The sequence below is a fragment of the Piliocolobus tephrosceles genome, chromosome 10 (genome assembly GCF_002776525.5).
Source record: "Piliocolobus tephrosceles isolate RC106 chromosome 10, ASM277652v3, whole genome shotgun sequence".
Classification (NCBI taxonomy): Eukaryota; Metazoa; Chordata; class Mammalia; order Primates; family Cercopithecidae; genus Piliocolobus; species Piliocolobus tephrosceles.
In genome coordinates this window covers 117,204,105-117,229,785 of record NC_045443.1, presented here as the reverse complement: position 1 = coordinate 117,229,785, position 25,681 = coordinate 117,204,105, and the positions used below count along the sequence as shown (strand labels likewise).

Genomic DNA, 25,681 nt, shown 5'->3' with positions numbered 1-25,681 from the left:
AATAATAATAATAATAATAATAATAATAATAATAATAATAATAATAAAAGTTCTGTGATATTCTCACTAGGAAAAGAGCTTGCTAAATTTTATTAGTCAGGGCTGTGAACTCACCTCAAATAAAAGAGGAGCCCCTCGTACTTCCTCCTCTTACCCATGCAGGGACTAGCTTTTCCAGGTCTTCCATAGCTTCAAGTGGAAGTTGGACCCCAAAACTGGTAAGTAGGAGGTGGAAGTTGCCCTAGAGTTAGTTTTGGCCTGACCTGCTAGAGTCTTTCCTGAAGGAGCCTCACAGGTCATAGGGAGTAGAGTCTTGGCATTTGAATTTGTCTATAAGGTCATCCCCCTCCTTCCACTCCTAACCTTGCCCTCATTAACACACCCAGGTCATTCTGTGGAAGGGCCCGCCTGGTATGAAAATGTCACATGCTCCATAGCCTGTCAAGGCCTGGGAATTTGACTTCTTTACCAGGAGGAAGGCAATTGAAGGCCCTGTTAAAATGCACATATGCCATCCAATAAAATTAAAGAAGTGACTTCATTAACTTCTTACTGTGGAGTCCTTGTGTTGCTGATGCCTTTTGACAAAGTACCAGGAACTTCTTCTGGTGATAATGGTGAATGACTACTGAAAACTGTTTAGTGGCTCCTAAATTTTTGTCTTGACCTTCAGAGGTCTGCAGACTGACCTCTCCAATCCCCTGGGAACTATGCACTCCTTGCCTGCTTCCCTCCACACTCATTGACTGCCAGTGAGTTCTCCCAACAAGTCAAGTCGTGTGCTGCTTTGGGATCTTTGCACACACTGTCTTCTCTTCTTGATCTGCTCTTTCCCTTTCTCTTCATGGTGCCGTCTTCTCACGTTTCAGGTCTCGCCTTAAAAGTCACCTTCCCAGTTGCCTGAGTTAAGGTAGATCCCTTCTAACTTACTTACATACAGGGCTCCTCAAACTGTATTATGCATACGAGACACCTGGAATCCCATTAAAATGTAAACTTGGAGTTGGCAGATGGACTTGAAGCCTGCAGTTCTGCATTTCTAATGAGCACCCAGTTGAGGTCCATGCTGCTGGTCCATGGACCACATTTTTAGTAGCAAGATAAAGGACTCCTTATGATTACTGCCCATTTTTATGCCACCCCAAAGCCTCTGAGTTTCCAGGGGGTACCGTTTACATAGAATATAATCTCCCTTGCAGTTGGAGTTGGGCAACCAGGTAATGGGACAATTCTTCTCCTATTAGAATATGAGCTCCATAAATGCAGGGGCCTTAGTGTCCCCAGCACTTAAACAGTGCCTGAGTGTTGAGAGGTGATTGAATGAGGACATCTGAGACACTATGGAGGGGAGGGAGGTGGTGGTTACCTCAATAGCCACAGCGATGTCAGGGGAACACAGTTCCCAAATCCTCAGATCCTGTAGCACCTTTAGGAGGACGTGGGGTCGAATCCGCAAGTCCAGGTTTTCTCCAAACTTCTGCAGTTTCACCAGGATCTTTTTGGCGGGGCGGAAGTTCTTTAGATCCTCTGGCAGTTTGGACAACAGATCAAAGTACCTTCAATTCCAAGAGGAGAAGGCAAGTTAGGAAGCTGCTGGAAGATCTGAGCACCTGTGGCCATCCATCTCCGCTTTGTCTTTCTGCTATTCTGTGATGTCTCCAGGGCAGCAGGATTCTTTATCTAGGGGCCTTTCCTCTGTGGCCCACGGATCAGGCACGTCTTTACTTTTAGGGGTAGGAAAAGATGGAGAATGACTTGCATTTCATTACAAAATAAAACAAAGATAGGATTTCAAGGGATGTATTTGTAATTTTTCTATCAGATAATGTGAAATGTTAGAAGAAAGGAATGGACTTTGGGATCTGAAACTTCTCTTCTGAGGGTTAATGAGGTCGGAGTGGATGCACACACATCTATGAGATGTCTTCAAGGATGTAGGAGACTCTCACACCCAAGATGGTGTGTGTGTGTGTGTGCGCGCACGTGTGTGTGTGTTTGTGCGTGTGTGTATATATTTTCTATCTCTTTGATTAATGATCAAGGTTGGGTCAAAGCTTTGAGTATTTCAGTGTGGTGTGAATGTGGGAGTAGTTTTGGAATCCATCCTTGAATAACCTACTTGGTCTAATCTACCTTAGGTCTAACCTAAGGAGATGGTTCAGATGTGATCAGGTCTTAAGGCAGGTGGATCTCTTTTAAAAGAAATCCCTCACCCTTTGCTGTATATGTGCTCATTGTGGAAAATTTTGAAGATGAAGTTGATCATCCATTATATATTTTGGGCTTCTCATACTGCTTTATATTCTAGAATATACATTTATTTTATTGATTCCCGTCTCCTTGTTTAGAATCAAGTCTCATTGAGGAGAAGAGGAAACTTGTCTGAATTATTCAGTATTCAGATTGCCAGAATACTGCCTAACTCATAGTAGGTGCTCAATAACTATCATTTGAAAGACTGAATGAGTAATTGGATGAATGAACAACTACAACTGAACATCATCCTTACTAGGCTGTGGTTTGTTTGACTTGATTTTAATGTTACTATGGAGGGCAATTACTTCCTCCATAATAATGACAGAAATTCCACTATTAGATTTGTGGGCTGAATCTTACTGTGGGAGGACCAGCATTAATTTCCTTCTGTAATACCTTTATGTGAATTAGTTCGTAACACCCTTTCTTCCTCCCCCCAACTTCCCTCCCACAGAAGGAAGAGGGTTTGCAGAAGACCCTTTTCCCCCTTTCATAAGAGGATCCCTCTTATATGACTCATGTATCTTCAGGGTCAGACATTGCTTGTGAGAAAGTGATGTTCTGGGATGTGAGGTGGCGTAGAAGTTCCCACAACTCTGCAAAGACTCCAGCGACCTGCTTGTAAGTTCCTGTTTCACATTATAAAGCTCATGGAAGGGATTCTGTGTACATTTTTTACTTTCTCATCTTAGTCTTAGATCTTAATGTATTCACCCTGCTAGGATAGGGTTCGGGACACCACAGTTCAGTAGATTCCAATTCCATATTGCAAATGAGCATACAGACTGAGGTTAGACAGGGGTTCAAATCCTAAATTCACCAGTTAACTGATGGTGTGAACTTTGACAAATGAATTTACCCCTCTGAGTCTCTGTTTCCTTGTTTGTGAAATGGGGGTTAATATGTACCTTTCAGGATTATTTTGTTGGGAGGATAAAATTGACAATTTATGAAAATTGCTTATATAGTAACTGCCATCCAGTAATCACTCAATTCATGTTGCTTTTTTTGTTGTTACTTATCATCACCATTGTGCTGTGGCACAGTGTTTCTAGGATATGCCTGCCTGGTTTTGCATTTTTTAGGGATTACATTGCTTGGGGGATGCAGTGATCACCCCATAGACCTTGGAATCTGTAGAAATTTTCAGGTTGATGTGCCTCGTCTGCCTGTCCCACAGGGCCTGGCAAGTCTGAATCAAACAGCAGGTAAATATGGAGAACACAATGGATTGGATTATCTGTGATTTCAGAAACCAGGAGTTTTGGGCCTGATTGTGCTCTGGATTTAGTGTGTCTGGGGGGTGGGGGATCCTACTGGTGGCCAATGACAGTTTTGGAGTAATGCTTCTCTATGCCTTGAAGGAGAGTGGAATCAGTTGTGATCTTGTAATAACCACACCCTGTCCTCTTCCAGGGACCATCTTATGTGGTTCTTAGGATATTTACCAGTGGTCTGCAATTTCTTCTGCATCTCCTTTTACTACAGATATGTGATGTCTCATTTTTGCTATATCCTTTTGAAAATTAGAGACAAGGACAAAAGCACGGAACTTCTGGATACCTCTTTCTTCTTGGCGCCTACAAGGTTGTATGAGAAAGAGAGAGAAGAATAAGATTCCCTCCTCTTATAACCACCCTAGCTGACCTTTGAGATCTGACTTAAACACTTTTTCCTTCATGAGGCTTTTCTTAACCCTGTCAGCTAGTCTTTAACTTAGGCTCTTGCTTTTGCCACAAGAGGGTACAGCTCTCTCCAAGGTCCTGAAGCACTATTTTCCAGTTATTTTCCTAATAAACTTTTCATTAGCTTTCATTCTCTTCCTACTTCTGATTGTATTTACACAGCTTTTCAGTCTCTAAGATGGGGAATAATAATGATTCCTATTTGTCAGATGTGAGAATTAAATGATACAATGTGTGTCAAGTGTTGAGCTTCATGCCAGACACACGGTAGGTGTTAACTCGTGCTGTTTCCTCTCTTCCCCACTCCCCTTATCATTTTGTGCCTATGTTCTGTCTCTCCAGTGAGACTTTATATGATAAATATCGCCATGTCACCCCATTGCATACAGCTTTCAATGGCTTTTCAGTTTGTTCAGAATAAATTCTTCTCCAAGACTCTAAATAATTCAGCCCTCACATTTTCTGGCTGTATCCCCATCCTTTCCATCCCTTCTCTTCCAGAATTTTATCCTTTGGGTCATGATCAAAGTCTCTGAGATAAAGCTCAGCCTCCACAGCTGGGCTATCACAGCTTTTATAATCTTGCTTGTCTAGCTCTCTGATAACCTTGCAAACACCCTATGCCCCAGCCACACTTGACTACTAGCAGTTCTCTGGCTGTCTGTGCCCCTCTGACTTCTGAGACCTAGCTGTTGCTTTTCCTTGAAACTCCCTTCCACCCTACTTTTCCAGCATGATTTTTTAAAAATTTGTTTTAGATTTGGGGCTACATGTGAAGATTTGTTACACAGATAAACGTGTCATGGGGGTTTATTGTACATATTACTACATCACCCAGGTATTAAGCTCTGTACCCAATGGTTATATTTTTTGCTCTTCCCCCTTCTCCCACCATACCCCCTCAAAGTAGACTCCAGTGTCTGTTGTTTCCTCCTTTGTGTTCATAAATTCTTATCATTTAGCTCCCACTTATAAGGGAGAACATGTAGTATTTGGTTTTCTGTTCCTGCGTTAGTTTGCTAGGATCATAGCCTTCAGCTCCATCTGTGTTCCCCAAAAATACATGATCTCATTCTTTTTTATGGCTGCATAATATTCCGTGGTGTATATGTACCACTTTTTTTTTTTTATCCAGTCTGTCATTGATGGGCATTTAGATTGATTCTGTGTCCTTACTATTGTGAATGGTGCTGTAGTGAACATTCACATGCATGTGTCTTTATGGTAGAATGATTTATGTTCCTTTGGGTACTATATACCCAGTAATGGGATTGCTGGATTAAATGGTAGTTCTGTTTTTAGCTCTTTGAGGAATGGTCCTACTGCTTTCCACAATGGTTGAACTAATTTACACTCCCACCAACAGCATATAAGGATTCCTTTTTCTCCACGACCTCGCCAGCATCTGTTATTTTTTGACTTTTAAATAATAGTCATTCTGACTGTTATGAGATGGTATCTCCTTGTGGTTTTGATTTGCATTTCTCTAATGATCAGTGATGTTGAGCTTTTTAAAATATGCTTCTTGGCCACATGTATGTCTTCTTTTAAGAAAGTGTTTGTTCATATCCTTTGCCCACTTTTCAATGGGTTGTTTTTCTCTTGTAAATTTCTTTAAGTTCCTTACAGATTCTGGGTATTAGACCTTTGTCAGATGCATAGTTTGCAAATATTTTCTCCCATTCTATGGGTTGTCAGTTTACTCTGTTGATAGCGTCTTTTGCTGGGTGGAAGCTCTTAAGTTCAATTAGATCCCATTTGTCAATTTTTGCTTTTGTTGCAATTGCTTTTGGTGTCTTTGTCATAAAATCTTGCCCATTCCTAGGTCTGGGATGGTATTGCCTAAGTTGTCTTCCAGGGACTTTTTAGTTTTGGGTTTTACATTTAAGTCTTTAATCCATCTTGAGTTGATTTTTCTGTATGGTGTAAGGGAGGGGCCCAGCTTCAATCTTCTGCATATGGCTAGCCAGTTATCCCAGCATCATTTACCAAATAGAGAGTCTTTTCTCCATTGCTTGTTTCTGTCACCTTTGTTAAAGATCAGATGGTCACAGATGTGCAGCCTTACTCTGGGCTCTCTATTCTGTTCTATCAGTCTATATGCCTGTTTTTGTACCAGTACCATGCTGTTTTGGTCACTGTCTCCTGGTAGTATAGTTTGAGGTCAGGTGATGTGATTCCTCCAGTTTTCTTCTTTTTGCTTAAGATTGCCTTGGTTATTCAGGCTCTTTTTTGGTTCCATATAATTTTTAAAATAATTTTTTTCTAGTTCTGTGAAGAATATCTTTTTGGTAGTTTGATAGGAACATAATTGAATCTATAAATTGCTTTGGGCAGTATAGCCATTTTAGTGATATTGATTCTTTCTACTCATGAGCATGGGATGTTTTTCCATTTGTTTGTGTCTTCTCTGATTTCTTTGAGCTGTGTTTTATAATTCTTATTGTAGAAATCTTTCTCTTCCCTGATTAGCTGTATTCCTAGGTATTTTTTGTGGCAGTTGTGGATGAAATTACCTTTCTGATTTGGCCCTCAGTTTGGTTGTTATTGGTGTATTGGGATGCTAGTGATTTTTGTACATTGATTTTGTATCCTGAAACTTGTTTATCAGCTGAATGAGCTTTTGGGCTGATACTGTGGATATTTCTAGATATAGAATCATGTCATCTGCAAGCAGAGATAGTTTGACTTCCTCTCTTCCTATTTGGATGTGCTTTCTTTCTTTCTCTTGCCTGATTGCTCTGGCTAAGACTTCCAATACTGCAACAAATGGAAGTGGTGGGAGAGGACATCCTTGTCTTGTGCTGGTTGTTAAGAGGAATGCTTCCAGCTTTTGCCCATTCAGTATGATGTTGGCTATGGATTTGTCATAGATGGCTCTTATTATTTTGAGGTATGTTCCCTCAATACCTAGTTGGTTGAGAGCTTTTAACATGGAGCAATGTTGAATTTTATCAAAAGCCTTTTCTACATCTGTTGAGATAATCATGTGATTTTTGTCTTTAGTTCTCTTTATATGATAAATCATATTTATTAATTTTTGTATGTTGAACCAACCTCATATCCCAGGTACAAAGCCTACTTGATCATGGTGGATTAGCTTTTTGACATGCTGCTGGATTTGGTTTGCAAGTTTGTTGAGAATTTTTGCATTGATACTCATCAAAAATACTGGCTTGAAGTTTTCTTTTTTTGTGGTATCTCTGCCAGGTTTTGGAATCAAGATGCTATGGCCTCATGGAATGAGTTGGGAAGAAGTCCCTTCTCAATTTTTGGAATACTTTCTGTAGAAATGGTACCAGCTCTTGTTTTTACATCTGATAGAACTTGGTTGTTAATCCATCAGGTCCTGGGCATTTTTTTTTGGTTGGTAGGCTATTCTATTACTGATTCAATTGTAGAGTTTGATATTGATCTGTTCAGGGAATCAGTTTCTTCCTGGCTCAATCTTGGGAGGGTGTATGTGTCCAGGAATTTATCTGTCTCTTCCAGGTTTTCTAGTTTGTGTACATAGAGGTGTTTATAGTAGTTTCTGATGGTTGTTTTTATTTCTGTGGGGTCAGTAGTAACATTCCCTTCATCATTTCTAATTGTGTTTTTTGGATCTTCTCTGTTTTCTTCTTAATTAGTCCAGCTAGTGGCCTATTTATTTTATTATTCTTTTTCAAAAAATCAACTTCTGGATTTGTCTTTTGAATGGTTTTTCATGTCTTGATTTCCTTCAGTTCAGCTCTGATTTTTGTTATTTCTCATCTTCTGCTAGCTTTGGGGTTGGTTTGTTCTTGCTTTTCTAATTCTTTCAGTTGTGAATTTAGGTTGTTAATTTGAGATCTTTATAACTTTTTGATGTGGGTATTTAGTGTTGTGAGTTGCCCTCTTAATACTGCCTTAGCTGTGTCCCAGAGATTCTGGTATATTGTATCTTTGTTCTCATTATTTTTGAAAAACTTCTTGATTTCTGCCTTAATTTCATTATTTACTCAAAAGCCATTTAGGAACATGTTGTTTACTTTCCATATAATTGTACAGTTTTGAGTGATATTCTTTGTGTTGACTTCTATTTTTATTGTGCTATGGTCTGAGAGTGTGTTTAGTGTGATTTTGGTTCTTTTACATATATTGAGGATTGTTTTATGTCCAATTATGTGGTCAATTTTAAGTATGTGCTATGTGGTGATAAGAAGAATGTATATTCTGTTGTTTTTTGGTGGAGACTTCTGTAAAGGTCTGTCGGATCCATTTGTTCCAATGCTGAGTTTAGGTCCAGAATATCTTTGTTAATTTTCTGCCTCAATTATCTGTTTAATACTGTCAGTGGAGTGTTGAAGTCTCCCACTATTATTGAGTGGGAGTCTATGTCTCTTTGTAGGCCTCTAAGAACTTGCTCTATAAATCTGGGTGCTCCTATGTTGGATGCATATATATTTATGATAGTTAGGTCTTCTTGTTGAATTTGAACCCTTTACAATTATGTAATGCCCTTCCTTGTCTTTTATGATCTTTGCTTGTTTCAAATCTGTTTTGTCTGAAATTAGGATGGCAATGCCTGCTTTTTTCTGTTTTCCATTTGCTTGGTAGGTTTTTCTTCATCCCTTTATTTTGAGCCTATAACTGTCATTATGCATGAGATGAGTCTCTTAAAGACAGCATACCATTGGGTCTTGCTTTGTTATCCAGCTTGCCACTCTGTGAATTTTAAGTGGTGCATTTAGCCCATTTATATTCAAGGTTAGTATTGATATGTGTGAATTTGATCCTGTCACTGTGCTGTTAGCTGGTTATTATGCTGGCTTGTTTGTGTGGTTGCTTTACAGTGACACTGGTCTGTATGTTTAAGTGTGTTTTTATATTAGCTGATAGCAGTCTTTCCTTTCTATATTTAGTACTCCTTTCAAGATTTCTTGGAAGGCATGCTTATCTGAAGAGGATCTTATTTCTCTTTCATGTAGGAAGCTTAGTTTGTCTGGATATGAAATTCTTGGTTGAATATTTTTTTCTTTAAGGATGTTGAATATAGTCCCCCAATCTCTTCTGGCTTATAGGGTTTCAGCTGAGAGGTCTTCTGTTAGCCTGATGGGGATCCCTTTTTTGGTGACCTGCCCTTTCTCTCTAGCTGCCCTTAACATTCTTCATTTTGACCTTGGAAAATCTGCTGATTATGTGTCTTGGGGATGACCTTCTTGTGTAGACTCTTGCAGGAGTTGTCTGTATTTCCTGAATTTGACTATTGGCTTCTCTAGCAAGGTTGGGGAAGTTTTCATGGATGACATTCTGAAATATATCTTCCAAGTTGTTCAGCATGACTCTTTGGGTTTGAATTCTAGCTTTACTACTTAGCCACTGGAGAACCTTTGATAAGAGACCTCTCTGAGCTCACTTTTATCATCTACAAAATAAGTCTAATGATAGCACCTACCTCATAGGATTGTTGTGAGCATTAAATGATATGTAAATACAAAGCTCTTACATCCATGACTGGTACATAGTAAGTGCCCTGGGAATATCATCTATGTTTATTAAACTGAAAATATTGTTTCCAGCTGTGTGTGGTGGCTCATGCTTGCAAACTCAGCATTTTGGGAAGCCAAGGTGAGAGGACTGCTTGAGGCCAGGAGTTTGACACCAGCCTGGGCAATATAGCGAGACCCTATCTGTAAAAAAATACCCCAAAACCAAAAAACAAAACCAAAAACCTTAGCACTTAAGGCTGCAGTAAGGTATGATCATGCCACTGAACTCCAGCCTGTGTAATAGAGCAAAACCCTATCTCAAAAAAAATAAAAAATAAAAAATAAATAAAAAATAAAATAAAATAAAATAAAATAAAATAAAATAAAATAAAATAAAATAAAATAAAATGCTGCTTCCTCCAAGGAGATCTTTCTGAGGGCTGTCCTGGGCCAGGCAGGGCATCCCTTTTGTGTTCCCTTAGCAGGCTGCTTCCTCCCACAACCTCCAGACCCCTGTGTGCTAATTTCCTGTTTACTTTTCCATCTTCCCTACTGGACTGTTAGCTCCCAGAAGGAGAGGGCAAGGATTAGTCTTCTCCAAACCCTAGCCTCAGAGCATTCAGCCCATCAGTGCTGTGAGAATGAGAGTGCAACGGGCCATAATGCAAACTTTGTTGTATAGATACATTTATTGGGGTAGATGGTCTCTGGAGTCAAGGGGTAAGCTAGAAAGGGAGGAAATTATTGGGTTGTCAGAACAGAGAAGAAAAGCTTTCAATAGCTTTCTAGTGCTCTTAAAATCAAATTCCACATTGTAACTCTGGCATTTGTGGCTTGCATGATGCAGCCCTCATCTACCACTTGTCCATCCTTTTCAAATTCTCCATGTCCCTTCTGGACTTGGGACTTTGCATGCACTTTTCCTTCTACCTGGAATGTAATTCCACCTTCTCATCACACTGCCAGCTCTTCCTTATCCTTCAGGACTCATCTGAAAGTCACCTCCTCAGAGAGGTCTTCCCAGATTTCCCAATCTAAATTAGGTACCTATGCTGTCTGTCTCTCTCTCTTGTAGCACCCTGTTCTCTTACTGTAGGACAATTATTATAATTTGTACCTACATATTTATGATGCAGTTAATTTGTTTCTGCCCATATTTTCCAGAAGACTGTGAGCTCCCTGAGGACAGAGAGCAAGCTCTTCTTTGTGATATAGCCCTAGCACCTGGCACCTGGCAGGCATATAGTAGGTACCCAGTGAATGCCCTTCGAATGAATGGATATATGTGTGCCCTTACTTCATGAGGATTTCCATCTTGTCCTGCAGGCAGAAGCCAGCCTCCTGGGCTACGCTGTAAAACTTGGCCCTCATGCTGTTACACACCCCACTCTTGTACTGGATGTTGATGTCACAATTAGTGCGGCTGTGGACACAGATAAGAAGGGCTTGGGGGATGGAGCCCAGGGATGTCCCCTAGTAACCTGGGTCCCACTCTGGCCCCCCTTGGCCCCAAGGTGCTCTGCATGTAGGACTCCCTGTAGTCACCTGGATTCTCTGCCCCCACCTGGAGCCTTCCTAAGCATCCCCCTGGATGTAGAAAGGACAGATCTTCGTAATAGCATCAGGATGGTCATTCAGACCCTATTAAATGAGCCCACAGTGAGACAGCTGGTCACTGGAGCCCAGCGAATGTTAAGGATGGGAGATGGAATTTGGAGCTGGGAGATTCAGGCTCAAAGTCCAGCTCCACCACTTCTTAGCTATGTGGCCTCAGGCAAGATATTTCACGTGGCCAGATTTCTGCCTGCTCCTTTGTAAGATGGGATAATGCCCCTGCCTCATAGGATCGGTTTTGAGGAACAAGGAAGGTAATGAAGACAGAATGCTTTTCATGGTGCCTGGCACAGCGGAGGAGTTTGCCATTGTCTGCCATTGCTGCTCAGCTTCCTGACTATGAGTCCCTAAACCTGGGGGATCCCTTGTCCTTCAGCATCGTCTATGGCTTTAGGGAGTCTGGTCTGCATTGGGTCATTTCCACACCCCTGGAATATAGAGGGTGTGGTCACCACATTCCCTGTTGTGTGGCTCCTTCCATTGCCCTCCTGGCTTACTTTTTAGACTTCTTCTGGACTGGTTGGATGTGGCTTTCTGCACTTGTACTGCTGGATCTCTCACTGAAACACAAAAGGATGGTTTCAAGTTGCTCAGAGTCTGCTTTTCAAGAAAAGGGTGTCCCCAGGGCTCCATGGCACCTGCTAGCTTCCAGAATTCAGGCAAGGGAGGTGGTGCTAATCAAGGCAGCAGTCACAGAACTCTGTGAATTTCTTCCCACCTCTTGGCCTTTCCTCCTGCCATATCCCTGCCTGGAGGGTCCTCTTTGTTTATTTTCTACCAACTTAAATCCTACCCTGCCTTATGGTCCACAACAAGTCCTGTATATCTGACCTCTCCTGTCTAATTTTGACCTTTCGCCTCTGCGTATTGTCAGGATTATGTCTTTTCTGGATCTCAGTTTCATTGGTGTAAAACTGTTCTCTTTGTCTGGAGGGTGAATTGGCTTAGGACCTTTCCATACTCCTCTCCATACCCAACACTTAACACTGGGCCAGGTGCAGATTTAGTGGAGCCCAACACTCCTTTTACCCCTTGTCAGTCTGTGAGCAAGCAGCTCCCTTCTGGATGGTCAGTTTCCTCATCTGTGACCCATCAACTCATCAGGCCATCCAACGCTTTCTAGGTGTGGATGATTGAATCCTCATATGGATACACCCTCCTGTGACTCTGCCCGGGCAAGCTTCCTAGAGGGGGATGAAGAGCCCCTACCCCTGCCCACCACCCCCGCTCATGCCTTTCTCCAGGATCCTTGTTTAGGGACTTGGGCTTTCAGCACCATTGTCTAGCACCTTCTTTCTGACTGTGTTTCCCCTTCTTTCTTCCAAATGCTTGGAAAACTGTCTGACCACTTTATCTGTGTGGCTCTGGGGGAGGGGGTGGTAAGACTGTTTTCCTTATTAATAGGATGTGTGGGTAACCTTTTGCTTCTAGCCCTGTGGCATTTGGGACTTCTTTAGGCAGGCGGGCCTGGCCATTTTCCAGACCCCTCCCCATAGAAAAGGTCCTGGCCTTTGCTGGTTTCCCCAGAAGCTCACAGGACTAGACCTGGAGGTCTTAGGTCTAGTAGGCAAATCCTCATTCTACTTGGGTAAGAAGCAGGCCCCCATTAACAATATCCAGAAAGTCTTGATTTTGGATTCCAACCAGCTGCCCTAATCCCTGCAGATGAATTCTTTGGCAGAGCGTGGTAGCCCTGACCTTCCTCCTGTAGATGGCTCTCTTCTTTTCAAGAGCTTTGACAGTGATTGAGGGAGGAGGTGGGAGGTAAGGAAGGTGGTGTTATTAGTGAGTGATAAGCAAGAGACAGAAATAAGCAGCAAAAGACCCTTCTGCCTGTCTCACTCTGCGCCCCCCGCCTGGCCCTCTTTGAGTGTCAGCTGCACTGGTCTTTGCTTGGTGCTCCTGACACGCTATTGCCCCTGCTTGGAACAGCATTCCCACCTTTTCCACCTCACAGTCTAGTTAATTCTCCTTCGTCCTTAAGTTCTCAGCTTAAACATCAGACTCAGTGTTGGTTAGCACCCAGTACCCCTACTTCTTTTTCAGAACACTTCACAGTCATGATGTTAAGGCTAGCTGTGGGATTATCTGAGAAATGTTTGACTTTCCCATTAGATCAGCAGTTCTTAAGCCTGGGTAGAATTCAAGGGGTCTATGAATGCAGATGGGAAAAAAGTTGCATCTTTAGTTGAACTAACCTTCAACCAAAATGGAAATTGTAGGTATTTGCCTATCACATTACAATTGTGAGAGATATTTTGAAAAATCATTTATACTCAACACTAATCCAAAATTACAGGAGTTGAGTTTTGTTATATAATGCATTGTGAAAGACACACATAGATTACCATATCCCAAATTTGATTGTAATATAGCAATCTAGATTACTATAAATTTCTTAGTGATCTTTTGTAATGTATAGTATGCATTTGAAAACATCTTTCTTAAAGGAGTCCATAGGTTTTCTCAGACTTCCAAGGAGTCTATGGCACATAAAAGGTTATAACCCCAGCCCAGACACAGAGATCCACGAGGGCAGGCTGTGTTTGTTTGTGTTTGTTTCATTTGCTGCTGAATCCCCCAAACCAAGCACAGTTACTGGCACAGACGGGGAATCTAAGAATGTTCTCTAAATGGGCCGGGCTCATGCCTGTAATTCCAGCACTTTAGGAGGCCGAGGGAGGCAGATCACTTGAGGTCAGGAGTTCAAGACCAGCCTGGCCAACATGGTGAAACCCCGTCTCTACTAAAAATACAAAAATTAGCAGGGCATAGTGGTGCATGCCTGTAATCCCAGCTACTCGGGAGGCTGAGGAAGGAGAATCACTTGAACCCAGGAGGTGGAGATTGCAGTCAGCCGAGATCACACCACTGCACTCCAGCCTGGCTGACAAAGCAAGACTCCATCTCAAAAAAAAAAAAAAAAAAAAGAGAGAGAATATTCTTTAAATGAACAAATAAACTGGGGGAAGATCTCCACCTCCCCCATTATAAATTACCCAAGTAGAGAGAAAGAGACATAGTCTTGTACCACATCCTCCCTACCTCACTTCTCCATGACTAGAAGATTTTAACTTGATGGTATATAACTCTTGGGGAGAAATACCTGAATTCTCAACCCGGCCCTGCAGTAAAGGGGCTTGTTTCTAATGAGGTCATAAGAAGGAAAAAGTTCCCTCTTCCCTGTCCCACTTTCCATGGTCTGGGGAGGAGCGTCCCTGCAGTGGCCTCTGTAACTGTGGGCTGCCTTCCAAGGCACCTGCTGCAGGCTCCAGACTTTCCTACCTTGATTTGTGGGTGGTCTGCATTTCCTTATAAGCAGAATTACTCTTGTTTTGTTTCAGCACTGACAAGAGGCTGCAAGGCAAAACGAGTCCTTTAACAAGCCGCTGAATTCATGAAGCTTTTGTGCAGTAACTACGTGTGGGAGGAGGGGGAATTCTCTTTCTAGAGCGAGAATCTTCAGACTCTACTGAGCCCAGCACTCACCTGGAGAGTTTGCTAAGAATACAGATTCCTCAGCCACATTTTCTGGGACTTGAATCATTGGCCTGGACGGGGCCCCCAGAAGGTGCATTTAGATCACACATACAGGTAGGTACACACACACACCCTCTCCTAAAATTCCCCACCATACAGAAAATACTGTGAAATAATGCCCACCTGAAGTGCTTGTTAAAAAAATATAGCTACTGGCCAGGCGTGGTGGTTCATGCCTGTAATCCCAGCACTTTGGGAGGCCAAGGCGAGCGGATCACTTGAGGTCAGGAGTTCCAGACCAGCCTGGCCAACATTGCAAAACCCCGTCTCTACTAAAATCACAAAATTTATCTGAGCATGGTGGTGCATGCCTGTAATCCCAGCTGCTTGGGAGGCTGAGGTGGGAGAATCGCTTGAACCAGGGAAGCTGAGGTTGCAGTGAGCCGAGATCGTACCACTTCATATAAATACACACACACACACACACACACACACACACACACACACACACACACATCTTACTACCTCTGGATATTCTGATTCAGTGGGTTCTGGGATGAGGAAGGATAGAAATCTGTATTTTTCACAAGTAACCCAACTGCTTCTGATCTTCAGGGACACTGCTACAAGATTTTAAGAAAAGGCTGTATTTTTAGATGACTAGGGGGCAGCCCGGCCTGGAGGCTGGGGGCTGGATATGCTGGCTTGTGGGGATTTCTGAAAGCCCCACAGTTCGATATCAGCCTTGATGGGAGCAGATTTGGGATCTAAAGTGAGACAGGAATCCAGCTCTAAAGTGAGGGGCAAAAGAGAATCTGCAGCTTTTCCTAACCGTCTCTCTGTAGCTCTGTATTGAAGCTTCAATATCTGCTGCCTTAGCAAAAGATTAGGGAGATTTTTTTCCCAGAGGAATTTATGAGGAAGGGAAACTTCAACACATTCTTGCTGTGTAGCCATGGTTATTTTATCATTAAATTGAAAGCAGAGGCCATGTGATGGGACTCATGAGAACCAGGTTCTAGTGTGGTTTTGTCTTTGAAGACCTTGTGGAAGTCACTGCTTGTTGCTCTTTGACATCTGTGAGATGGAGTCATGGTAATGGTGAATGTACCTGTCTCAGCAGGAGAAGATTCCATGGGGCAACATGTGTGGGATAAAAGTAACAACCGTCCTCACCACCATCCCCACCACCAACCTCACTGCCATTTATTGAATACTTACTCTATGCCAGGCACATGGTAGTATGTTATATAAATGCATTATCTGATTAAATGCTTAAAATGTTTCATTGAAGTAGATGTTATTTCCATAACATTAGTAATATTTTACAGGGATAATATCTAATTCTCACTACAACCCTTTGGGATAGGCTGCTAATGAGCCTCATTTTACAGAATGAGAATCAGACTCAGAGAGGTAAAGCAACTTGCCCAACATCACCCAGCAATTGGTCATGGCCATGGAGACTGACCTTCGTTTGTCTGGTTCCAAAGCCAATGCTCTGATGTGACACAATCTCATTTTATAGATGAGAAAACTGAGGTTTAGAGAAAGGCTAGATGACTTGTCCAACGGCCGCAGGTTTTGGATCCATGTCAGTCTGACTCCAAAGCCAGTGCTTGTGCTGTGAGTTCTTACAAAGGAAGGAACCTCATTGAGCTGATGCTTCATTATTATTGTCTGTCTCTAATGTTTATAAGTCAGGCACAGCAGTGGGGGCCTTATGGGTCAAGGTTGCCTCTGAGTGCCTCCAAGTACCACCTTCCAGAGAAGCCCCAATGAGAGTCGAGGCAGCAGCCAGCGAATTCATCGTTCGCAAGCAGAGGTGAGGTATCATGCACGTGAAAGTGCACAGTGAACTGTAATTATGGTAATAACAATAACCAATAAGTCATAGTTGGCATCCCAGTGGGCTGAAGGCAATGATGAACCTCTTCTAGTGCCTCATTTATTTCCACAAAGGAATTTGCTTACTCAAAGGAATCCACACTTAGGAAGGGAACTCTGGCTCTAGGCTGTGTGCGCTCTGGGGCTTTTAGAGGTCAGAAGTGTGGTGGACGTGGCTTCCCACCAGAAAGAGGATGTCTTAGGTCCAGGTCTGATAGTACCTCCTTATGAGCCAATCATATCAGTTGCCGGCTTGAAACTTCAAAGGATTCCTGCTGCTTTTAGAATAAAAACCAGAATCCTTGAGTTTCATCCCTTTTTGGCTGCATTCCAGTTCCTTGAAGGTGTTGTGGTCCCTTTTGACCACATTTGTACATGTGCTGCCTATAATACTCTCTTCCCCACCTCCCTACCCACCCATGCCAGCCTCATCAGGCTGACTCATTTACATGCTTCATCCAAATCTCAGCTTAAAGCTTCTTCCTTGGAGGAAACTCCTCTGATCCCCATCCCCAACCCAGACTAGATCAAATGCCCTTATTATTTGTTCTCACAGTTTCAAGCTTTCCTTTCATGGACACTTCTCACAATACTAGTGAGTACACAGCCCATACGTGTTCGTAAGTATTCACTCAAAGGATGAAGGAATAACCAGAAGATTCCTGAGAGGCAGTGTGGCTGAGTGGCAAAGAGAAGAATGGTTTTTGGAATTAGAAATATCTGGATTTGCCAGGTCTGGTGATTCACACCTGTAATCCCAGCATTTTGGGAGGCTGAGGTGGGAGGGTTGCTTGAGCCAGGAGTTCGAGACCAACCCCGGGCAGTATAGTGAGACCCTGTCTCTGCAAAATAAAAAAAAAAAAAAATTAGCCAGGTGTGGTGGTGTGTGTCTGTAGTCCCAGCTACTTAGGAGGCTGAGTTGGGAGGCTCACTTGAGCCCAGGAGTTGGAGGCTGCAGTGAGCTATGATTATGCCGCTGTACTTCAGTTTGGGCAACAGAGCGAGACCCTGTCTCTAAAACAAAAATAAATCGGTAAGAAAGCTCTAGATTAGAGTCATGACCTTATCATTCACTAGCTGAGTGACCTTGAACTAGTCACATAGGCTCTCTGGGCCTCATTTCCTGATTTGTAAAATAAAGATAATAGTACCTACCTTGTAGGATTATTGTAAGAACTCAGAGAGGTGATACACATAAACAACACAGCTCAGTGCCTGTCACAGAGAAAATGCTCAACAGCTGGCAACTACTACTGTTAATGTGATTGCTATTATTCTAAGCTTTATTTGCCCCAGGAGTCAAGAGCACATACCTGGGTGCTTTTCTTTGCGTCCCATTTTCTATCGTGATTGTCCTCCGGGCATCTTCCCGAACCATCTCCAGGAGCTTCTGCAGATCTGATGAGAATATGAGAGGTCACTCTTGACCAGAAGCCACGCCTGAGACAGGATTGTGCAGGACAGGGTGCAGCCCCCAAGCTGGGGTCACCTCTACTCCTGAGGGTTGGGGATCTGGAGAGGGATTCCACTGGAGTCCAGAAGAGGTGGCTCATAGCGTTGAGCATGTTGCAAATCTAACCATGCCATGCCCCTGCTTAAGACCCATCAGTGGCTCTCCGTGTTACCTTTGGCTAATGCCTGTAACGCCAGTACTTTGAGAGGTCAAGGCGGGCAGATCATTTGAGGCCAGGAGTTCAAGACCAGCCTGGCCAACATGGTGAAACCCTACCTCTATAAAAGTATAAAAATTAGCTGGGCGTGGTGGTGGATGCCTGTGATCTCAGCTTCTTGGGGAGCTGAGGCATGAAAATTGCTCGAACCTGAGAGGCAGAGGTTGCAGTGAGCTGAGATCGTGCCACTGCACTCCAGCCTGGGTGATACAGTTAGACTCTGAATCAAAATCATAACAATAATAATAAAATAAGAAATAAAACTTAAATTCTTTCAACACAGCCTTGAAACTTGTGAGGCCTGCCAGGATCCAGCTACTCTTTTTATCCCCGGTTTCATCTCCCTTCCCTTCCCCACCTTCGACTCTACTGCAGCCGGAGAGAACTGTTTCCAAACCTGAGAAGGAATCATCTTGCTCAGGAAAACCCTCTCTGATCTCCGTAGGCCTGAATTTTTAAACCAGCAATCCACAGGCTGGATTCAGCTTACAAATGTGTTTTATTTGATTCCATGCGGATGCCAACCTTTTAACACTGGAAGATTTCACATGAAAATCGAGACCTCCGGCTTCCCTAGAAAAGAGTCTGAGGTGGGACTACACTGCCCCCATTCCTGCTGCATGCTGGACATGCCTTTAGATAGGCGAGTGTTCCCCATTTCCCCACAGCTCCCACCACTCCTCCTTGCCTTTGCCTAACTTTTATTTTCATATTTAGTATTGATTTTGGCTGGGTGCAGTGGCTCACACGTATAATTTCAGCACTTTGGGAGGCCAAGGTGGGAGGATTGCTTGAGTTCAGGAGTTCGAGGCCAGCCTGGGCAACATGGAGAAACCACCATCTCTACTAAAACAAAAATATAAAATATTAGCTGGGCATGGTGGGGTGCACCTGTATTCCCAGCTATTCAAGAGGCTGAGGTGGGAGAATCACCTGAGCCTGGGAAGTCAAGGCTGCAGGGAGCCAAGATCACACCACTGCACTCCAGCCTGAACAACAGAGTGAGACCCTGTCTCTGAAAAAAGAATAATGTTGATTTTTGTATAGTGTAGAAATATTTCTTCATACCTGACTGTTACGGGTTGAAATGTACGACCCTCCCTGCCAAGATATGCTGAAGTCCTAATCACCAGGACCTCAGTCGATGACCTTATTTGGAAATAGGGTCACTGCAGATGTAATGACCGTTGTGTCATTTAACAATGGGGACACATCTTGTGAAATGCATCATTAGGCGATTTTGTCATTGTGTGAACATTATAGAGTGCACTCACACAAATCTAGATGGCGTAGCTTAGTATACACCTGGGCATAGCTTACTATACGCTTGGTATATACAGCTTTTTTGTTCCCAGGCCACAAACCTGTACAGCATGTTACTGTACTGAATACTGTAGGCAATTATAATACAATGTTAAATATTTGTGTATCTAGGGATAACATAGAAAAGGTACAGCCAAAATAGGGTATAAGAGATAAAAAATAGTACACAATATAGGGTACTTATCATAAATGGAGCTTCCAGGACTGAAAGTTGCTCTAGGTGAGTCCGTGAGTGTGTGGGGAGTGAATTCGAAGGCCTAGGACATTACCGTGGACTTTATAAACACTGTACACTTAGGCTACACTAAATTTACCAAAAATGTTTTTCTTTCTTCAATAATAAATTAAACTTAGCTCACTGTACTTTTTTACTTTATAAGCATTACATTTTTTAAACTTCTTGACTCTTTTGTAATAACACTTAGCATAAAACACAAACACATTTTATATCTGTAAAAAACATTTTTAATATCCTTATTCTATAAGCATTTTTCTATTTTTAAAAATTTTTTACTTTTAAAATATTTTTGTTAAAAACTAAGGACAGATGCGGTGGCTCACGCCTGTAATCCCAGCACTTTGGGAGGCCGAGGTGGGTGGATCACCTGATGATGGGAGTTCCAAGATCAGCCTGGCTAACATGGTGAAACCCTGTCTACTAAAAATACAAAAAAAAAAAAAAAAAAAAAATTAGCCAGGTGTGGTGGCAGGTGCCTGTAATCCAAGCTACTTGGGAGGCTCAGGGAGGAAAATCACCTAAACCCGGGAGGTGGAGGTTGCAGTGAACCGAGATTGTGCCACTGCACTCCAGCCTGGGCAACGTGAGCGAAACTCTGTCTCAGGGAAAAAAAAAAAGAAAAGAAAAGAAAAGGAAACTAAGCCACAAACACACACATTAGCCTAGGCCTCTACAGGGTCAGGATTATCAATATTGCTGTCTTTCACCTCTACATCTTGTCCCCCATAAGGTCTTCAGAGGCGGTAACAAGTAACACACGTGGAGCTGTCATCTCCCGTGGTAACAATGCCTTCTTCTGGAATATCTCCTGAAGGATCTACCTAGGGCTGTTTTACGATTCACCTTCTTTTTATAAGTAGAAGGAATACGCTCTAAAATCACAATAGAAAATAAAGTACAGTACTTACATAAACCAGTACCATAGTCATTTTATCATTATCAAGTACAGTACTATGAACTGTACATAATTGTGTTATACTTTTATATGCAGTACAGACCTGTGAATAACATAGTGTGCTATGATATCATGATGGCTAAGATATATTAAGCAATAGGAATTTTTCAGCTTCACTCTAATCTTATGGGATTACTGTCGTATATGTGGTCCATTGTTGACCGAAACATTGTTATGTGACACGTGATTGTAGTTAAGTCAAGGTGATATCATATTGGAGTAGGATGAACCCTCTATCCAATGACTAGTGTCCTTATAAATAGGAAAGAGAGATACATAGGGAAATGGTGGCTATGTGGTGACAGGGGCTCTAGATTGAAGTGATGCATTTATGAACCAAGGAATGCCAAGGATTGCCAGCACCCACCAGAAAAGTCAAGGAACGATTCTCTCCTATGGATTTCGGAAGATGCATGGCCCTGTGGACACGTTGGTTTGGATGTTTAGTATCCAGAGCTATGAGACAAAAAGTTTCTGTTGTCAGAAATTTTACAGCTGCTGTAGGAAAGAACACACTGACACTCCAAAAAGCTGGAAAATGAAATAGAGAGGGAGTAAGCTACGTGCCTCAAGAAAAGTGGGAGAGTGGAAGTGAATGGTCCTGTCTTATGTTGATACATATTTGCTAATCCCTGGATATCTCAATTCTTTCCATTCCCTAGCATGGAATCTGCTTTGAGACAAAACCATGAGCTTTGGGACTGCTTTTTCAGAATGTTTGTAGCTGTCCACGGTGCTGACATGTAACAGTGTCAGGTTGTCCTTTGATGACTGTGACTGCTCCAGAATTTCTCCCCAGATTTATGAACAAGAGGAGGGAAGAAGGAACTTAGAGTGAGAAGAGGAGAAAATACATAGAGAGCCATTGGAGATCAGAGATATATCAAGAAATAAAAGAGAGGAGACTTTTGAAATGGTTTTTAAATAATTCCAGGAACTAAGAAGAAAACTACGACAGCCAACTACTGGAACTTGAGCAACCAAAGGGAGAGCCTTAAACATGTATTCTTAGTGGTGTAACCTGATTACATCTCAAAATGAACAAATATGCTAGATGGCTGTCTCCACTGGATAAAATAATTTTTGATTTTAATTTTCTGTCTTTGTGGGAAATATTGGTGGCTTGTACCATCTCAGAACAGACAGCAGTGTGGCTGATGTTGGTTTCATGCACTTTTGATAGATCTATCACATTTTCCTCCCTCCTCTGGGGTTCTGGAAGAATGCTGTCTTCCCATCTCCATCCATTGCATCTGGTAGGGTGCCCACCTGTGGACTCCTGCAGCACACTGTCCTTCTGACCCCCATCACAGCATTGATTTCATGTGATAGCCATTTTCTGTTCACTTGCAGGTCTTCCCCTCTAGGCTGTGAGTTCCTTGATGTCAGGGGCCACATTTTATTTGTCTTTTTATCAATAGCACCTGGCAGCATGCTTAGCACGTGGAGTCTCAGTCAATAGTTGCTAAACGTAAAAGTGAACAACTAGGGAGGAAATAGAGGGAAGGATTTGGGACTATGAGTTAGATTTGGATGTTAATGAACAATGAGGAGTGCAGACACCTCATTCCTTAGTGGATACCTGCAGTTGACTCAAGCTCAGGTGTCAAAAGCCATATCTGGAAGAGGGGCATGAAGCCTAATGCTTCCCAAGACCATTTGTGTGTTGTGTACATCCAGCTTTGCATATTAATGCAATTGCTGGATGCTAGGAAAGAATGCCTTTCCTTAGTGACTTTGGAGCCATCTAGGCTGTGATAAATGTCAGCATTAAGCCATTTTCTACTCCAGCTCTCAATTTGTGGGCATGATTCCATTTAACCTGAACTTGACCTTTATTTTTGTCTTGTCGTGCCCACCTTTCCTAGAGCCACAGGTCCTAGAATCCTTGGAGTGTGTCCAGAAGCCTATTAGCAAGGGAGCTGTGATTGGTTCTCCTAGTTTCTTCCCTTCTCTTTGGAGCCAAGCAGCAACATCTGGCTGCTCCACCACTCCTACCCCCAACGCATAAGCAAACCAGCATAAGGGCGGGTGGATATGGATATCAGCAAATGACCACAGCTACCTGGTACATCAAGCAGCCCTCCTAGAGCACCAAATGTCAAATTATATCCCCAGAGGAAAAAATCCTGACTTCCTTTCTCCATTTCCCATGCCCAGCCTGTCTAAGAATCTCACCCTTGAATGCCTAAATCCATTTCTTCTTTTTGGGGAGGGGGAATAGAGGAGGTCTTTTTGTCATATGGGGCTAGTTTGAAGGGAAACATGAGATGGCATAGGACTCATATTTTGAGTTGTTATTTAAGTGAGTTTCTCCCTAATCGTTCCAAGACTCAGAGCTTCAAGACCAGCAGGAGGAATAGCCTGGGCTTTTGTTTCTTGGGAATCTTCCTGCCATTGGTTTGGGGAGGGGATCATTCCACAGAGAGGCTGCAACCTGCTGTCTCCAATGATTTGCAGCCACAAAGACTTCATTATTCAGAAGCCTTGGAAATTAGACCTTGGTCAAATAGTGTGTCTCTCAGTATAGGACTCATGAATTCAGAATCAACTTGAGGAGGTTTTAGAAGGCAAGAGAGGCTGGGAAATTAATCTACTTTTGTCAAGGCTGTGACAAATGGGATGGAGGTTAAGGTATAAATGGAGGAAAAGGTTTGGGAGGCTAAAGTAGCAAACTTTTCCTCTCAGAGGAAATTCACTTTTTTTCAGTCATTTTTGTGTTCCTACGGCGTGCTAGGATAAAGGTAAATAAGAGGTCACTGTTGCACACCTGCAGGGAGCTCACATTCCTTTTCCCCTTCTTTCTTAGTAATTGAACTGTGATTCTTTCTCTGCATATAAGGGGAAGCATTTGCTAGCTCATTTTTTTCAACATCCTTTGCAGCTGGGCATGGCCCTGTGACTAAGTTCTGGGCAATGAGATTTTGGTAGAAGTGTGGTATGGGGCTCCTGAGTGGATTGCTTAAACTCCGCTGGGAATGGACACTTTCGTACTTTGCTTACTTCCTTTTTCTTCCACCCTAGAATGTGAGTGTGATGGCTGGAGTTCTGGCAGCCATGGTGGACTATGAAGTGATGTTAAGGATGACACAGAAGAAAGCGGGGAAAGTAGGATCAGTCCACCTTACCAGCTCTGGACTGATCTTCTTTAACCTGTACAAAAAATAAGCTTTTATATTTTTTAAGCCATTGTTTTTTAGGTCTGTGTACTGAGCCATAAGAAGTTCCTACTGGATACAGTGAGATGCATTTTAAGTTAAAATTAATAATTCAATAAAAGCAAATACTAACTGCTAAGAGACAAGCAAAAAGGAAACCTGGGTGAGTCAGAGAAGACTTTACAGAGGAGGGAACATTTGAGCTGGGTCTTGAAGGTTCAGCAGGAGTCCACCAGACTGAAGGGTCAAGGATGAACAGGCATTTCAAGTAGAGAAAGTCATACAAGAGTGTGCATTGTTTAAAAAGAAGAAAGTGTTTTGATGAGGTTGGAGTGGCTCACTTAAGGTGTGAACTAGCGGCCGGGTGTGGTGGCTCAAGCCTGTAATCCCAGCACTTTGGAAGGCTGAGATGGGCGGATCACGAGGTCAGGAGATCGAGACCATCCTGGCTAACATGGTGAAACCCTGTCTCTACTAAAAATACAAAAAACTAGCCGGGTGAGGTGGCGGGCGCCTGTAGTCCCAGCTACTCCGGAGGCTGAGGCAGGAGAATGGTGTAAATCCGGGAGGCGGAGCTTGCAGTGAGCTGAGATCACAGCACTCCAGCTGGGGTGACAGAGCAAGACTCCGTCTCAAAAAAAAAAAAAAAAAAAAAAAAAAAAAAGGTGTGAACTAGCAAGAGCTGACCTGGACAGCCTGGGGCAAGATCAGAGGTAATGTATTAGAGAAAAGGCGGAGTCATTGAAAGATGTTGAGCTAGAGAGAACTATATCAGGTTTTTCATTTAGAAAGTCCCTTCTGACTCAACATGGAGAAAAATAAGTGGGTAAAGGCAGGACAAGAAGCAGGGAAACTAGTTAGGAGGCTGTTGCTGTTTTCTAGGTGAGAAGTGAAGAGACCCTAGACCAGAGGTCCAAAACTCAGGTGGCCTTCAGGGGCCAGATACCAAAAATGAGTGACACAAGTTGATGTAAAAAAAATCAGTTTGCTCTCTTGGTCCATCTTTTATTATTTATTTTTTCCTGAAGACTTGGGTAAAGCAGAGCAATCAAATTTGACTTGAGGGCCAGATTTCTTGGGTTCAAATTCTGCCTTCATCACTTACTAGCTGTGTGACTTGGGGCAAATAACTTAACCTCTCTGTGCCCCAATGTTCTCATCAGCAGAGTAGGCATAAAGAAGTTCTTGTGGCCGGGTGCAATGGCTCAAGCCTGTAATCCCAGCACTTTGGGAGGCTGAGACGGGCGGATCACGAGGTCAGGAGATCGAGACCATCCTGGCGAACACGGTGAAACCCCGTCTCTACTAAAAAATACAAAAAAACTAGCCAGGCGAGGTGGCGGGCGCCTGTAATCCCAGCCACTTGGGAGGCTGAGGCAGGAGAATAGTGTGAACTCGGGAGGCAGAGCTTGCAGTGAGCTGAGATCTGGCCACTGCACTCCAGCCTGGGCGACAGAGCGAGACTCCGTCTCAAAAAAAAAAAAAAAAAGTTCTTGTGAGGATTAAATGAATTAATGTACATATAAAGGAGCTGATACAAAAATACTTTTAAGTGTTAGTTATAGTTTTATCATCATCATCATCATTCTAAAGAAAACAATAGGGCAAATGTGATAATAAATGGTCACACACTCAGCCAACCAGAGCAATGAGTGGGGCAATAGGGAGTGATGAAGACTGTGGAAAACTGGAGAACACAAACCTCACTTAATGGGACCAAGCTCCAGTTGATTGTTGTCATTCAGGGTTGCAGGCCCACTGTTACCACAAGGAGTAATTTATTTTATTTGTAGAGATGGGGTCTGGCTATGTCAGCCAGGCTAATCTTGAACACCTGGCCTCAAGTGGTCCTCCTGCCTTAGCCTCTCAAAGTGCCAGGATTATGAGTGTGAGCTGCCATATCTGGCCAAGAGTGTTTTGTTTGTAAAAAGTAGAAGTTTTAGGTAAAATATCTTAATCTTTAAA

At 42.7% G+C, this 25,681-nt stretch overlaps 1 protein-coding gene across 1 annotated transcript in view; it reads right to left on the bottom strand.

The window, feature by feature from the left end:
- CCDC60 (coiled-coil domain containing 60) overlaps positions 1–25,681 on the bottom strand; it is a 207,597-nt gene that overhangs the window by 9,330 nt on the left and 172,586 nt on the right. The window contains exons 8-13 of the mRNA XM_023212476.1: positions 17,686–17,770; positions 14,291–14,362; positions 11,503–11,565; positions 10,689–10,814; positions 3,705–3,836; positions 1,367–1,556 (exon numbers count right to left, since the gene is read on the bottom strand). Coding sequence (XP_023068244.1) covers positions 1,367–1,556; positions 3,705–3,836; positions 10,689–10,814; positions 11,503–11,565; positions 14,291–14,362; positions 17,686–17,770 — 668 coding nt within the window. The remainder of the gene's footprint in view (positions 1–1,366; positions 1,557–3,704; positions 3,837–10,688; positions 10,815–11,502; positions 11,566–14,290; positions 14,363–17,685; positions 17,771–25,681) is intronic.